The sequence below is a fragment of the Trichosurus vulpecula genome, chromosome 4 (assembly GCF_011100635.1).
Source record: "Trichosurus vulpecula isolate mTriVul1 chromosome 4, mTriVul1.pri, whole genome shotgun sequence".
In the NCBI taxonomy this organism is placed as follows: domain Eukaryota; kingdom Metazoa; phylum Chordata; class Mammalia; order Diprotodontia; family Phalangeridae; genus Trichosurus; species Trichosurus vulpecula.
Genome location: NC_050576.1, coordinates 432041126 through 432057086, shown reverse-complemented (window position 1 = coordinate 432057086; position 15961 = coordinate 432041126). Strand labels below are relative to the sequence as shown.

At 47.6% G+C, this 15961-nt stretch overlaps 1 protein-coding gene across 5 annotated transcripts in view; it reads left to right on the top strand.

Annotated features, from left to right (window-relative positions):
- The window catches only part of MASP1 (mannan binding lectin serine peptidase 1), a 102521-nt gene extending 87261 nt beyond the window's left edge, over positions 1 to 15260 (top strand). Inside the window, exons 12-17 of one of the 5 annotated variants that reach the window (XM_036754976.1) lie at positions 1127 to 1240; positions 3450 to 3635; positions 6482 to 6549; positions 8442 to 8541; positions 10088 to 10157; positions 14939 to 15260. In XM_036754976.1, the coding sequence (XP_036610871.1) occupies positions 1127 to 1240; positions 3450 to 3635; positions 6482 to 6549; positions 8442 to 8541; positions 10088 to 10157; positions 14939 to 14978 (578 nt within the window). In that variant the 3' untranslated portion in view covers positions 14979 to 15260. Of the gene's footprint in view, positions 1 to 1126; positions 1241 to 3449; positions 3636 to 6481; positions 6550 to 8441; positions 8542 to 10087; positions 13108 to 14938 lie in introns of those variants that run through there. The other 4 variants (XM_036754975.1, XM_036754978.1, XM_036754973.1 and 1 more) reach the window with 4 other exon arrangements.
- Positions 15261 to 15961: the final 701 nt, after the last annotated feature.

The window sequence follows — 15961 nt, the reverse complement described above, 5'->3', positions numbered from 1 at the left end:
TTTCAAGTCTGCGAAGCACTTGGCTTGGGCATTCTGGGCATCTTCAGGCCCATCTATAGGAGAAGAAATGGAGGGTCATTGGAGTTGTGACCTGCCTGTGGTTCCCCCATTGCCGCTTGTGGGGACATCACGGCTTCCTTCGCCAAGCACGCTGCTCCACCCAGCAGTGCGTGGAAGCTCTGAATGCCTCTGGCAGGGTGCTGGCTTTCCCATGGAGTCCATGGAGGCCCACCCCTGGAGGGAGGCAACCCCAGGAACAGAGGGTGGTGTCAGGGTGGTTCTTCCCCAGCGGACGTTCTGCACTCCCGGACTGCTTGGTGTCTGCCCTGGGGGGAGCGTCAGGTTCCTGAAGGAAGAGGCAGGCGGTGACCCGGATAAAGTAGATGTGCCCTCCACCCCCAGACCCTTTAGGGGAAAGGAGACAGGAAAATAAGCCAAAACAGCCGAAGACAGACTTGATAGCCCATCTGTTTGGCCCACTCCATGTACCTCCATCTCCACCCTCCAGGCCTTTGCCTGGTTGCTGTCCTCCATGCCTGAAGGAGTCTCCACCTCCTTCATCACCACTGGCTACAGAATCTGAACCTTTCTTGATCCTGCCCAGCTGCCAGGGCCTGTCCCTCCCTTCCTCATTCCTGTCTCTTAACCTGTCCTATTTCTTCTGAATAAGGGATTACCCTCCAGAGCCAGACTCATCATGGGTCCCACCCTGGCAGGTCTCCTTTTCAAACGAAGGGTGGGCAGAATCTGACCTGAGAAGTCCTGGAAGAGACAGGAATCCAGAGGGGCAGGAAGTGGCACTGGCTTTTATTACTTGACTTACCTTTCCTGAAGTCTGGCTGGGAGATGAGGCTCCCAGGCCATTCTTAGCTGCCCTCAGCTCCTGGACAGTGGTGGCCTGAATCACACTCCATGGCCTCCTCTGGGCACTAGGGCCTGTGGGTAACAGGACCAGTGGGATGAATTGATGGAGAAAATCAGAGGCTTCATCACTATTGGGGAGAGCTAGGGGCCAGGAGGCTGCTGGAGAAACACAGGACACAACTAGGTCAGAGTAGGCCATGTCCTCATCATCCCCAGGAGCCCTCAACACACCGAGTGTATGCTGGGTACTTCTGTTCTCCAGGAAACAGGTGGATTGTGACAGCTGCTCACTGCCTGCACAGGACCCTAGAATCTGAGTACTCCCCTTTAACCAGCTCTGACTACCTCTCTGTCTCTGAATTCAAAGTTATCCTGGGTGAGTAAGATACAACCTGACTGCAGGTGGTGGGTGGCCAAAAGCATGATTGGCCACTGATAAAATCAATCAGTCATTACTCTTACAATGAGATTTAATTATATATTCATTATATTATTATTAATTGTACCATGATTATATTTATATTATTAATCAATATCTGTTAACTTCATAAGGTGGTTATGAGCTCAAATGAGATCATGTGTGTATTGAGTGACTGCTGCATACCCAGCCCATTCTGTATAGAATGTCCCTTGCACTCATAAGCCTATGGCCTAACTGCAGAGAAAGAAAAATCTATAATCTGGGACACAGGGGGAAAAGCCATGGCTTCAGAATCGGAGAATCTGGGTTCAGGTACAACCTTTGCTGCTTAATTAACACCCACATCCCATTGGAGAAGTCACACAATCCCTGGCCATCATGCTCCTCATCTGCAGAGTGAGTTAGGCTAGGGGATCCCTCCGGTGATTCTCAGGTCTCTTGCAACCCTAAATCTCAGATGATCTTTAAACCCCTGGGAGGTGATAACATTTTCTGAGGAAGAGAAGAGGACCCCAGACGGTGCTTTGAAGTGCAGGCATATCTTGGAGATATTTCAGGTTTGATTCCAGACCCACTGCCATGGAGAGACTATCACAATAAAGCAAGTCACATGAATTGTTTGGCTTCTCAATGCACATAAAAGTTATGTTTACATGATACTGTAGTCTTTCAAGTGTACAGTAGTATTACATTTTAAAAAATGCACATACCTTGATTTTAGAATACTTTATTGCTAAAAAATGCTAACCATCATCTGAGCCTTCAGTGAATCATCATCTTTTTGCTGGTGGAGGATCCTGCCTCAATGACGATGGCTGCTGACTGATCAGGTGGTGGTTGCTGAAGGTCTTAAAATAGGACAACAATGAAGTTTGCCCCAACCATTGACTCCTCTTTTCACTGGAACACTTAGAGGCCATTATAAGGTTATTAATTGGCCTAACTTCAATATCGCTGTGTCTCAGGGACACAGGGAGGCCTGCAGACAGGGAAAGAGATAGGGAAAGGCCAGTTGGTGGATCAGACAGAACACACATAGCATTTATTGATTCACCGTCTTATATGGGTACGATTTGCCCCCAAAACAATTCCAATAGTGATGTCAAAGATCATGGACCACAGATCACCATAAAAGATATAGTAGTAAGGATGATGATGAAAAAGTTTGAAATATTGTGAGAATTGCCAAAATGTAATAGAGAGGCATGAAGTGAGTATGTGCTGTTGGGAAAATGGCACAGGATTGCCACCCACCTTCAGTTTGTAGGAAATGCAATGTTTGCAAAGCATAATAAAATGGGGTGTGCCCGCATATCCTTCCACTGGACTAGGGGACTGGATGTGACTGATGGCCTAGCAAAGGAGACTGATAAGGTGTAAAGCATTACCCCTCCCACGAGAATTGACAAATTATGGTGGAAAGAATTCTAGGTTTGCAGTCAGAGAGGCTGGCTTCTTTACTCCTGCTGGCAAGTTACTTCTGTCTTGGGCTCGGTTTCCTCATCTATAGAGTGAGAGAATTGGACTAAGCTGATCAGCGAGCATTTATTAGGTGCCTGTGCTGACGCTGGGGAGACAAAGCCTTGTATAAACAGCTCTTGCCCTCAAAGCTTACATTCTACTGGGTGAAGCTGCATGTTCTTGAGTTCTCTTCCAGCCTTCAGTCCTATGAGACTGGAATTTCTATTTCCAGGTAAAGTCTCTTTCAACTCCAAATACTATGAACCTATAATTTTTTAGTTTAACAGAAAGTAAAGCCGTCACAACCAAACATTAATGGTGGAATTTCAGACATCAGCAAGCCAGTAGGGGAAATCTGTTGTGCAGTGGAAAAGACCTTCTCAGCACCGTTCCATGCCTAAGAGTAGGTGGAGCATGTCATTGCCAGCCCTACTTTTTCATCTTGGGCTGTGGCTTACTCCTTCTGTGTCTGAGACTCTTTAAAGGAAAATGATAGAAACCTGTCTTCACCACCAACTGATCAAGCCCCTTCTGTCTCCTGACCCCACGTTCTCCATGTTCCTCAGTCATGACAGGTCTCTGGTGGATGTGGAGACAGGACAGACATGACAACATCACACAGAAGTCACACCAGCCCTCCAGGAACAGAAGGCCTTCTCCAGATGAACGTGTCACTTCCTTCTCTTTCCTTCTTTCCATGCAGGCAAGCACAGGACGCATATGATGGATGACACGGAGCAGCAGCTCCAAGCAAAGAATATAATCTTCCATCCATCCTACAAGGCCTCCACATTCGAGAATGACCTCGCTCTAATTGAGCTTCTGGGAGAGCCAAAGCTCAATGACTATGTGATGCCCATCTGCCTCCCAGAGGGTCCCCCACAGCAAGGTACCCATTCATGGGAGGGAATTCCCCAAGCCCCACTTCATCGCCCTGATGTTCTCCATCTTTGAGTGAGGCTCCTACTCTACTATACCTAGAAGTAATTGGGTTGAGGGGGCTCCTGCCGTAGGGCATCATCAGGCTCCCTGCACTGATAGGCAGCATGACCCAGAGACTGGGTCCCAGGGAGGGCCTTGGCCTGGTTTACCCCCCAGGTCCTCATTGCCTTCATTCCACCCAGAGATGTTGGAATGGATGCCTGAGATCTTCTCTGAAAGCCTTTGGGCCTTTGGTCATACTGAGTCTGAAAGAACAGAAGAGCTGAAATCTTGGCAGATCAAAGCTTTGCTGCAGACCTAGCATATCTAGATTTTAGCAAAGTCCTGCACAAATGCCCTCATGCTTTTCCTTGCTGACCAGATGGTGGTGGAGGTTGGGGGGATATGAGCTGAATGATACCACAAATGGATTAAGAAGTTATTGAATGACCCTTCCAAATGAGGGTCACACCCAAATGAGGGTCTGAACCCCTTGGAGTTCAGAGAGATATCTCCTGGGAAGGGGTTCCTCCCCTTTTCTGTGTCCAGGATCCCCTTTGGCAGTCTGGGGAAACTGATGGACCACTTCTCAGAATAGTGTTAAATACACACGAAAAAATTTAAAAGGTTGAAAAGGAAACCAATTATTTTGAAAAGCAATTATAAAAAAATATTAAGTTCACTGAATACAGGTTAGAAAACTTTGTCAAGGACATCTGTCTTTAGTTGGGTGTGGTTCATTTTTCTATTCGTGGCTTAAATGAAAATGTAGAAAGCATTCTTGTCAAATTTCCAGATGGTACAAAGATGAGAACAGCTAACAAGTGGGCTAATGGTGCCAGGATCCAAGGAGATCTTGACAGTCTGACAACAGCTTGAATCTAATGAGACAAAATTTAACATGGAAAAAATGGAAAGTTCTGTATTTTGATTTTTAAAATCATCTTCACAGACACAGGATAGAGAAAGAGTGACTGGATAGGACAGGGATGGAGCTGGTAGCATCTCACAGGGAGGTTTAGCCAATGGAAGAGACAACATACAGAGGGAAGCAAAGTGTGAGAACTGGCCTCTAGCTCTTAGAGGATTGTTCTGTGGCAGAGGGAGGGGCTGGTGTGGGGCAGAGGCTGTCAGCCTTGTGCTTCTTGGCTCTAGAGGGCAGAATCAGGATCAAAGGCTGGGGGAGGGGGTGAAAAAGAGAGAGATTCAGGCTGGATGTCTGAAAAAGCCTCCCACCAATGAGCCGCCCCAAAGTGGCCCGGGGGGACCCATGAGATATTGGGTTCCCTCCCCAGAGGACCTCAAGCATGCACTGGGTCACACTGTTGGTAGAGATACTGTGGAGGGGACTCTTGTTCAAACTAGATGCCTTGCCCCAGATACTGTCATAATTCAAGGTTCTGAGAGTCAGTGAAAAGCAATGGAGTATTTGAGTAGACAGATTATTAGACTGTAAGATCCTTGAGGGCAGGGCTGTCTTTTGCCTTTTATTTATCCCCAACACTTAGCACAGTGCCTGGCACATAGTAGGAACTTAGTAAATGTTATTGAATTAAATTGATAGAGTACCTTGAGCTGAGAGACAAGTCCCTCCCCACCCAGGATGTCCAGTTTATAGAGATATAGAATCCTATAACATGAATGGTTTTTCAAGATCTCATCAAGTCTCGTGCTATGACATCTTGCTGCCAGCAATATTATCGCTCTAGATTATTAAAGAAGAAGTACCTCATGTATCAAAATGCTTATAAGATGGGGCAGGATTTGGCAGTAGGGAAATTTCCTCCATTTCCTCTGGAATTTCACTATGTACTTATCCAAGGCACCCTCCAAACACTTTGGGCCACCATTTAATGGTTATGGACAGAGGTTGTTTTCCAATAAGATAATTCTATGAAATGTTTTGTACTTTTAAATCACTGTACAAATGTGATGATGATAATGACATAACTTATTATCCTATGGCATGTTCTCAAGTTCTACCACCATCCTCATCATGCTCTCTATATGATCTATACCTTGCCCATATGCCTTCTTAAAATGTGGCACCCAAGACTGGATACCATGCTCCAGAGAATTCTGACCAGGGAAGATTATAGAGACCTTCCTCTGACCTCTCTCTCCTTGCTGGTGATTGCGTCTTTCTTAGTGCTGCCTCAGGTCACTCGAGTTTTTGTGGCTGCCACATCACTCTGATGATGTGTATTGAGCTCTGCATCCCTAAAATGCCCCAGCCCTTTTGAATGAAGTGCTATCTGGCCGAGCCTGCCTTGCGTTATACCCACAAAAGTGGTTTTCCAAACCAAGTTGGCATCTGGGGGCCACAGGGGCCGATGGGCTGTATTTGGACCCAATGCCCCTGAGTTTGACTCCAAGATTTGCTCCTTCATACCTTTGTGGTGCAAAGCATGCCAACTTTTCTGAGTTGATTTTGTAAAATAACAGTTGGTTCAATTCTAAGTCTATGGACCTATGATTATATATTGATCTCAGATAAATGGCATCTTATTCCATTCCTTCCAGTGTTCTAGGCTGTCGAGAGCTTTGTGTGAACCCTGACCCCGTCACTCAGTTTAAGCTCTCCCTCCCAGCTCTATGTCACTTGCAGACTTGATAAACAGTGACTTCATCCAGGTCATAAATTTAAATGAAGTTCAATAGCACGAGGCCGATCACTCACTGACTCCTGGGGAACTCCACCAGAGACCTTCCAATGCTATGCTTTTTCCTTCAGGAAGGGAATTTGTCCATCCCTCACAGGAGTGAATGAGAGTTAATAGTTTCCATGTTCACATCATCTTCTCCCACTTCCAGGTACCATGGTTCTCGTGAGTGGCTGGGGAAAGCAGATCTGGAATAGAATCCCAGAGTCTCTGATGGAGGTGATCTCCAACTTCTCCCATGCTCAGAAGGATACCTGTGTGATAGCCAACATTCCTGCATTGGAGCTTTTCTAAGGAGAGGAGGGGGAAGGGAATGAGGAAGCAGCACACAAAGAAGAATTGGAGGAGAGGGAATCATGGGAAATCTGATCTTCCTTCCCATTGGATTTAGCTACAAAGCCCATTGGAACATCGAACCTTAGTCAACATGAGCCCTCAAGGGATGCCCTTGTCTCTGGTGACTTGGGAAACTACTCCAGGAACCGGGGGCTGAGATCTCTAGCTATTAGCCTTGCCCATCAGTAAACAAATACAGGTCCCCTGTGGATGGCAAACCAAGTAAAAGGCCAGTAAGGTCTTTGGAGAATCCTCAGGGACCCCGTTCATTATAGCCATGGCTTGACTCATTGGCCTTAAAGAAGCCATGAAATGAGTAAAATGACCTATGGAAGGAAGCGCAGGAGTGTAGCCTTGAGAAGAAAAGACAAAGGAGACATGAGAGTTGTCTGTTTCTCAGTCATTCCTTCATGGACCATAGCATGCCGGGTCCTTCTCTTCTCCAGTATCTCTCAAAGTCTGTCCAAGTTCATATTTGTTGTTTCCATGACACTATCAGGAGCCAAGATGGTGAAGTAAGCATGAGCATGACGTTATCTAACCATCTCACCCTCCGGCATCCCCCTCTTCCTTTTGCCTTCAATCTTTCCCAACATCAGGGTCTTTTCCAAGGAGTCCTATCTTCTCATTATGTGGCCAGAGTAGTTCAGCTTCAGCATTTGACCTTCCAGTGAATAGCCTGAATTAATTAAGTATTGACTTAGGTGTCTAACTCTTCATGACCCCATGTGGGTTTTCTTGGTGAAGATACTTGGGTGGCTCGCCATTTCCTTCTCCAGCTTGCTTTAGAGACAACCAAGGGAAATAGAGCTAAGTGACTAGCCCAGGGTCACAAAGCTAGTAAGTATCTGAGTCTGAATTTGAACTCGTGTTCCTGACTCCAGGCCAGCACTCTATCCACCACACCCCTTAGCTGCCCCCTGATGCTTGTCTACAAATACTTAAAGGTCAGTAATGTGGAAGAAGAATTCAATTTGTCGCTCTTAGATCTAGAGGGTCAGTGCCTTAGAGAACCAAATTTAGTCTTGATGTCAAGGGAGGGGGAGGAAAGTCTCAAGAATTAGAGCTATCCCAAAGAGGAGAGAGGTGGTGTGCTGTGGCCGTGGAAGTCAAGAAGACCTGGGTTCAAATTCAAGTCTCACTTCTGACCCATCCTAGTTGTGTGACCCTGGGCAAGTGACAGTCCCAGAAGTGCCTGTCCAAGACAGAAATTACACAGAAGATGCTGACCTGCATTGGGAGAGAGTGTTTCCTCTATCCATGAGTTCCTTTTCCCAAAGAAATAAATGGTCTTGATAGGGAGATACTGAGTTTACCATCACTAGAGGTCTTTATGAGGATGTTGGATGATTACTGGTCAGGAATGATGTAAAGGGGAGTCCTGTCCAGTCACATATTAGACTGGATCCTTCCAAGGTCCTCTTCTCTCTGAGAGTCTGTGACCCTGTGCTGGCAGGTACACACACACACACACACACACACACACACACACACACACACACACACGCTTTGCTAATAATTCAGCATCTCTGAAACATCACATTTTTGCAACAATCTTTGTCATCATTTCTCAAAGCTCCTTCACAGAGACTCTTCTTCTCACTGCACCTAGTGGAAGCCATGGCTCATCTGGTTCCATGAATCAATCAATAAATTAATTAACAGCAATACCAGAACAAGAATCCCTTAAACAACCAGTGGTCATGCAGTCTTAAGCTCTCCAGATTGGGGAAAGGCCCTTCCCCTAATTTAACAACAAAATGCCTCTGTTGCAGATTGAAGTGCCCATAGTCAACCATGAGGCTTGCCGGGAAGCATATGCCGAAATTAATCTGAAAGTCACCAGTGACATGGTTTGCGCTGGAGAAAGGGATGGTGAGTCCATCCCCAGCCTAGTCTGGCCAAGAGGTTGGGAGGGTGGGGGCTGAGCCCTTCCTAGGTCTTGAGGCTCCAGGGTGAGGAGAACATGGAGCAGAGCAGGCTCATGGAGTCATCGGGAGAGGGTGTGCCTAAAACATTGTTCATGGGTGACCAGGGCATGGTAGTAGGGGGCAGATTCGATTTGTAAAGGAGAAGCAGGAAAGGGGAGGTCTCCCTTTACTGAAAGGTATTATACTTGAAATCAGAAAGAGCTGGATTTGAATCCCACCTCCATCACTTACTACCTTTGGGACTTCCCTCAGCCTGTGTTTGCCTACCCATAAAGTAGGGATCATAATAATATTCTTAGTGTTTCTGGGAGGTTCAGAGGAGGTCATGTTAGCAAAGTAGCTGGCAAGCTTTTATGCAGCCAAGTGGCACAGTGGTTGGAGTGCTGAGCCTGGAATCAGGAAGATCTGAGTTCAAATCCAGCTTCTGACATTTGCCAGTTGTGTGACTCTGGACAAGACACTAGCCTCTCAGTTTCCTCATCTGTAAAGTGGGGACAATAATAATACTATATACTTCCTCAGGCTGGTGTTAGGATAAAATGAGATAATATTTGTACCTTAAAGTGCTATTCAGTGCTAGTGACAGTGATGACTGACAGTGATGGTGATGATGACAGTGATGGTGATGAAAAACATTCAACAGAGATGTGTTTGGGGGGATGATGAGAAGGAAAAGCAATGAGCACACTTCTGGGTAAGAAAAGCAGAGGCAGTGTGAGTCAAGGGAAAGAAGACAGGCTATGGTATGAAAAGACCATGGTTCAAATCTTGCCTTTAATGTTTCCCACCTGTGTGACCTTAGGCAACTCACTTGATTCCCTACATCTCAGTTCCTTTATCTCCATATTTGTTAAAAAGGATTCTCTCTCCCTCCCTCTCTCTCTCCTTCCCTGTCTCCCTCCCTCTCTCCTTCTCTCTGTCTCTCTCTGTCTCCCTCCCTCTCTCTCCTTCCCTCTCTCCCTCCCTCTCTCCCTCTCTCTGTCTCTCTCTCTCTCTCTGTCTCTCTCTCTCTCTCTCTCTCTCTCTCTCTCTCTGTCTCTCTCTCTCCTCTCTCTCTCTCTCTCTCTCTCTCTCTCTGTCTGTCTCTCTCTGTCTCTCTGTCTCTCTCTCTGTCTCTCTCTCTCTCTCTCTCTCTCTCTCTCTCTCTCTCTCTCTCCCTCTCTCTCTCTCTCTCTCTCTCCCTATCCCTCTCTCTCTCCCTCTCCCTCTCTCTCTTTCTGTTTCTAGACCCAATTCTGTCAAGCTGGCCATATGGCCTTGAATGCTTCCCTTCTCTGAGGCTCAGAGTCCTGTTCACTAAAATGGGAGGACTGGACTAGATGGTCTTTATGGTCCTTTCCGGGTCTGTGATTTAAAGGAGGGTGTCATGCCCTCACCTGGCTCCCTGAAATTGTGTCTCAGAGATTCAGACTCACATAGAAACAGAGATGAGAGGGACTAGTTAATGTGCAGAAGCACCTTCATGGCTCCTATCTCTTTTGCTCCCTTAGGAGGGAAAGATGCTTGTGGTGGGGATTCTGGAGGCCCTATGGTGACCCGCAATGAGGAGCAATCCCACTGGTACTTGGTGGGCACCGTGTCCTGGGGGGATGGATGTGGCAAGAAAGACAGTTACGGCGTGTACTCCAACATCCACAAAAACCAAGCCTGGATTCAGAAAGTCACTGGAGTTCAGAATTAGACCCCTGCCTGTGGGCAGCAGTGAAGCAAGGGGCACTAGGGGCTGCTTGCCTGACCTCAGGTTGCCCCACCGCCCTGTCCATTCCCTCCCTGGAAGAAGCCATAATAGACTGGGCAATGTTTGCCCCCTGCCTCAGCGGCTGACCAAGGCCAACAGTGATTCCAGCTGTATGATGGCTTCGTCAGTGTGTCCTTCTTTGTCCCTTTCTCCCCAACCCCACTTATGTGCAGTAAGACACAGCAGCAGCCAACATCAATGCTTTAAAAAGGAAAAAAGTCAGTGGGATTTGGCATCCCAGGATTAAGAATCCTTTCTCTAATCTTATCTGTCTATGCCAAATAGCCCACAATCAGCCAATTAAATGTAATTCAAGAAATGTAATTCAATACGTCCTGCATATCCGAGACTTTCTAGATGCCAGAGACACAAAGGCAAAGCTTCTGCCCTCAGAAGCTCACCTGCTGGCCATGCAAGATTGTCCTGGATGGAAATCATACCAAGCATCTGAGTAGCAACTCAAGGACTGTGGCTCCCAATCCTGGCTTTGCCTGACCTGGACACATGTCCTCAGAACCAGCTGACTTACTCCTCTGTGCCTCATGAACCATTCCTGTAAAGGGGAATGCTGCCACCTACCTCAGTCAGGTCACCAAACATCAAATGCTCACTGTATTAGCCAGCCACACCAGATGCCCACAGGAGGGCATTGCTGACACAATGTTTGTGAAACACACAATGATAGTCAAATGTTCCAACTCGTTGTTCCCTCTATAACACAGGCTTCTCCAGAAGGGAGGAGATTTAATCTTCTAGGACCAGACTATGATGGGAAATGACCCTAAGATGCAACAAGTTCCCCTGACCCTGAGGATTGGAAGCACTTGGGACCTACCAAGAGTTGTAGAGTTCACTTCAGAGCAGAGGAACCAGGTTCCAATCCGAGTTCTGCCTCTTCTAGCTCATGTTGCCTTGCAAAAGTCACTAAACACCCTTCAGGCCTCAGTTTCCTCATCTGTAAAATGAGTGTTTTGGATCAAAATTGCTTTGAGTCATCTCCAGTTCTCCCAAGACTTTCTGACACCTCTGTTTCAGGCGTTCACTCTCTTCTCCAGTCAGGGATTCCATACCTCTCTACTCGCTGGATTTTCTATCAATATGGGCTCAGCCCGCCTGGTCTCCATGCTTTATTTTGTCCTGCATGGTCCTAAAAGGTCCATCTTGGGAATATTGCCTTTCCCTCCTCTTTCTTTCCCTAGGAGCTCCCATCATTCTCTGGCATGGATTTGGAATATTCTTGGATTTCAGAACAATTGAGATGTAAGGACAAAGGACCTGTGACCAAGGAAGACCAAGGAGGGTGCAGAGCAGGATGACCTGAGGAGGCTGTTTCCCCACTGGAGCTCCCTAAATACATGGAATCTCCAGTCTAGGCACACAATTCTCCAAACCATCATGCATCGCTCTACTGTTGACATCACTACTTTTTCTCTCTGGTCTGGAAGTCTCAAGAGAGGACCAGCTCTGAAGGAGGCTGAGCTGGGTTCCTGGCCCTTGCAAACCAGGTGTATGAAAACTCAGAATTTCACAGCTCCACCCCACCTCATTTCTGGCTGGCTGTCAGAGGGGCTGGCTCTTTTGCATCTCCCAGAGCCCCAGACTCATCTTCTGATCTGGGCTTGTCACCAACTTCTTCCAGAGGCCTGACTGCAATTCACTCAGGCACAGTCCTCCAAAGTGGGACTGGACATGAAATTGACTCAGGGACCATTCCTGAATCTCCTCCCCAGTGGCTGGGATGTGGTTCAACTCTATCCCTACCTCTTCTCTGGGGCGTGGCCTGGCCTGCCTGTGGGAACATTTACTCTTTGAGCACAGGCCCATAGTCAAGACCAAACAATGTAATGTAGCAAAGGCACTTTGTAACCCAGAAAGCCCCACAAAAATGTGAGCGATCCAATTTTTGGCACGCCTCTTAGCTCATGGCTGGAGGATAAACAGCAAATGTTAGAAGCAAAAATGGTCAGAAGTGAGTTCAACAGTAACAGAGATCGGGTGCTTTCTGACTGCTCTAAATAAAATTGTGCTTGAGTCCATGCTCCCCAAGCTTGTTCGATTTTTTCCTTCTGAGAAATCCTCACTTCACTCACTTCTGGCTAATTAGGGTTTTATTGTATCAATGAAGGTTTGCGTGTATAGTCGAAAGATTCAAACCCAGAGGACCTGGGTTCCAACAGCCCCTTGGATACTTACTATTTGTGTGACCACAGGCGAGTCCCTTAGAGTCCCTGAGCCACCATATTTTTGTCTGTTGACAGAGGCATTGGAGGGCAGTGGAAAGCAGACTTGGCTCGTAGAAGGAAGACCTGAGGGCTAATTTTTGTTTGGCTGCTTGCTACCCGAGTGACCTCAAGCAAGTCACTGCCCTTCCCTGGCCTCAGTTTCCTGGTCTGGAAATGGAATGGGTTGATCCGTTGACCTCTGAAGTGCCTTCCATCTCTGCATCTACAATCCTAGAACACCTAAAAGATAGAACTCACTGCACTCACCTGCAGTCACCTTCCGCCATAGTGGAATGGAAACCAGTAGGAACAATGAGTTATTGTGCTAAATGACTGTAAATGCTGATAGAGAGATCAGAAGAGTTTGCCTAACAGAAGAACAGTATGCTACAGAAGGATCCCTTTGGGGCAAGAGTTCCTAACCCAGAGTCCTTGAAAAAATTTCAGAGGGTCCATGAATTTGAGTCCAAAGAAATGTCCATCTTTATTTTCACTGACCTTTGATTCCTCTGAAGACCCAAGTATTTTATTTTCTGCATTTAATAACATGATAGGGGCTGGGTGGGGGAAGGGTGCTGATGTCCATAGGCTTGTGCAGACTGACTGTCCAAGGAGGCCATGACATGAGGAAGGGTTAGAAGCCCTACTTTGGGCTAGGGATTGCATTCAAATGCTACTAAAGTCTTTTCTAGTTCTCAGATACTATGATCTCCCAAGAGTTCCCTTGGGCTTGACTAAAGCATTCCATCAGTCATCTTCCTCCGTTGGATAGTAGGAAAAGTGCTGGTCCTGGAATCAGGAGAGACCAGAGTTCAAGTCTTGCTGCTGACACTTACTGACCAGGAGCCTTTAGCCTCTCCATGCCTCAGTCTTTCCATCTGCTAAATGGGAATCATAATATTAGGGATACGTACTTAAATTCACAGTGTCGAGGTGAGGGTCTCATGAGACAAAGCTTTAAGTGCCATACGGATGCCAGCAACAGTCTACCTCCGCCCCCCATGTATGGAGGTATGGCGACGTCTATACCAGAAGCTGACAAGTCTGTTCATGAACATCTGCCCCCAGCCCTGGAGAGACACCCCTCCCCTGGACCCTGGACCACCTCAAGAGGTCTAACTCTCTCCTGGCTCTGAAGAGTCAGTGTCCCCTCGTCAGCAATATGCTTCCTTCCTTCCTTCCTCACACACACACACACACACACACACACACACACACACACACACACATCAGACCTCAGCAGGGGACTCCTGAAAAAGTCACCAATCCCTGGTCCAGATATGGATGGTTTCCAGGAAAAAACAAAGTCACTGCTGATAAGGCTGAACTTCAGAGAAGAAGCCGGGCTGATCAGTCGAGGGTTGGCCTGGAAGCAGAATGGGGGAAAGGAATTGGGGGAGGGAGAAATGAAGCTCCAAACATGCAGAAGCTCCCAGTTCTCAAGTTCTGCCTTGACCCTCCAGTTCCAGGGCTCTGGCTCCATGGAGGAAGCTTCTGAGTTCCCTGAAATTGTTCTGGTTTTTTTTAAATGGAGAAAAACAAATTCTTGGCAGAGACTCCCTGTGTCTGGTTTGTTTGTTGTGTGGTGTGTGTGTGTGTGTGTGTGTGTGTGTGTGTGTATGTGTGTGTGTGTGTGTTTAAGAAGATAAAGACAATGTCATTGGGAACCAAAGGAACATGCTGGGTTCCCAGCACTAAGTTTCTGGTCACAGGAGAGTAACAGGAAGATAGAGGCAAGGCCATATGCCCAGAAACCAAAACAGCAGGAAAATAGCAAGCCTCTGCCAGCCCTTCCAGCTGAGGCCTCAGCACCCAGCAGCTGGGCCCTGGCTTCGGGAAGGCCAGCACCCCCTTCCCCAGCCCCTCACTGTCAGGGTTTTTTATTTCTCTCTCACGCCCCCTTTCTCCTCCTCTCTGCCTTTCTTCCTTTCTCTCTCTCCTTCTCCTTCCTTTCCTAAGCTTCCAGTCAGCCAAGGCCAACCAGAATGCTGCTGGCTTCCAGAGGTCACAGGTTCCCAAGAGAGACCATGGTGGCTGAAAGTATCAGGACTCCATGTTCTCAAACCCAGAGGCACCGAGAAGCCAAGGCAAAGAGGTGGGAGGCTGCCACCCAGGCCTCTCTGGAAGATCACCATTGGGAAGCCACCAGCTTAACCCCATGATCCAGAAACACCCCAGCATCCCTGAGGCTGGCTGCCCACTCGTGGCTCAGACAGATATCATTCATCTGCATCTCTCTTCAGAGACAGGGTTTGGTTCATTTGGACAACTCACATTCAGCTCACTCACCACATCCTGCAAAGGGACCCAAAACCCTCCCCCAGCAGCTCTCAAAAGCAGCTCCTTCTTGTCCCCTTCTGACTTCCTATGTTCTAATTTAGGTCTGATGCCCAGATCCCACCAAGGAGCCTCCTCGAATGACTTGTCCAGTGGCCTGTAAAATGAGCTCCATCGTCCAGATGATGGAACAGGGTGGAACAGGGAAGAGGCGTCTTTGAACTCAGAAGTGAGGAGAGCAACGATCTTGGCCCAAACAGGCACTTAGAAGACTTGGGGTCCAGTTTGGGCACATCCTGGCCCCGTGACCGTGGGCAAATCCATGAATTTCCCTGGGCCTGTTTCCCCTTCTCTGCCCACAGATGGAATGAGAGCCTGGATGCATGGAATTAAATAGGGAGCCCATATCAACAGTAAAAATTACCACTAGGCCTCTGGAATCTTTGATAGCAAATGAATGTTTATTGGCGGGGGTGGGGGGGGTCTGCTGCAGGCTGCATCACACAGAGTCACAAGTATGCGCTTTATGTACTGTAAATACTCAGTTACCTCTTCATCCAGAGAGATTCTGTCTGTGCTGCAGACAGCTCCATTCCAAAGACATGTGAGAATTCAATGCTGTCAGAGCCTTGAACAATGTTGAAAGTCCAGCTGATCTTTTGTGCCCTCTCCTCCCCCACCCTTGGTCATTCATTGACCCAATGCCACCCCCAAGTGTCCCAGGCTCCAAAATTATATCTCCTCTCTTGGGTTTCTTCAGCAATCAGATGGAGGCAATTCATACTAAAGTATGAAGGTCTGATGGGTTTAAGCTATTCTTCCCAGAGAGCAGGCAGCTGCAGAGATCTCAGCAGATTCCTGAGGCCTTAGCAGGAGCAGGCATCACAGGAGCTCACCAGAGATCTTCATTTCAGCTGCCCTGCCCATCATCCACAGGCCCTCAGATCCCAAAAGATTCCCGGACCAAGAGGAGCTTGGTTCAAGGTCTTCCCCTTAACAGCATTAGCCCCGATTGCCTGTTTCTACAGGTGCTCCACAGCTCCTTTGGGTTGGATGTTGACCCGCCCCCTCCCCAGCCCTACCCCTGAAATAACCCAGATCCTTGCTCCCATCTCAAAGCCACTTGG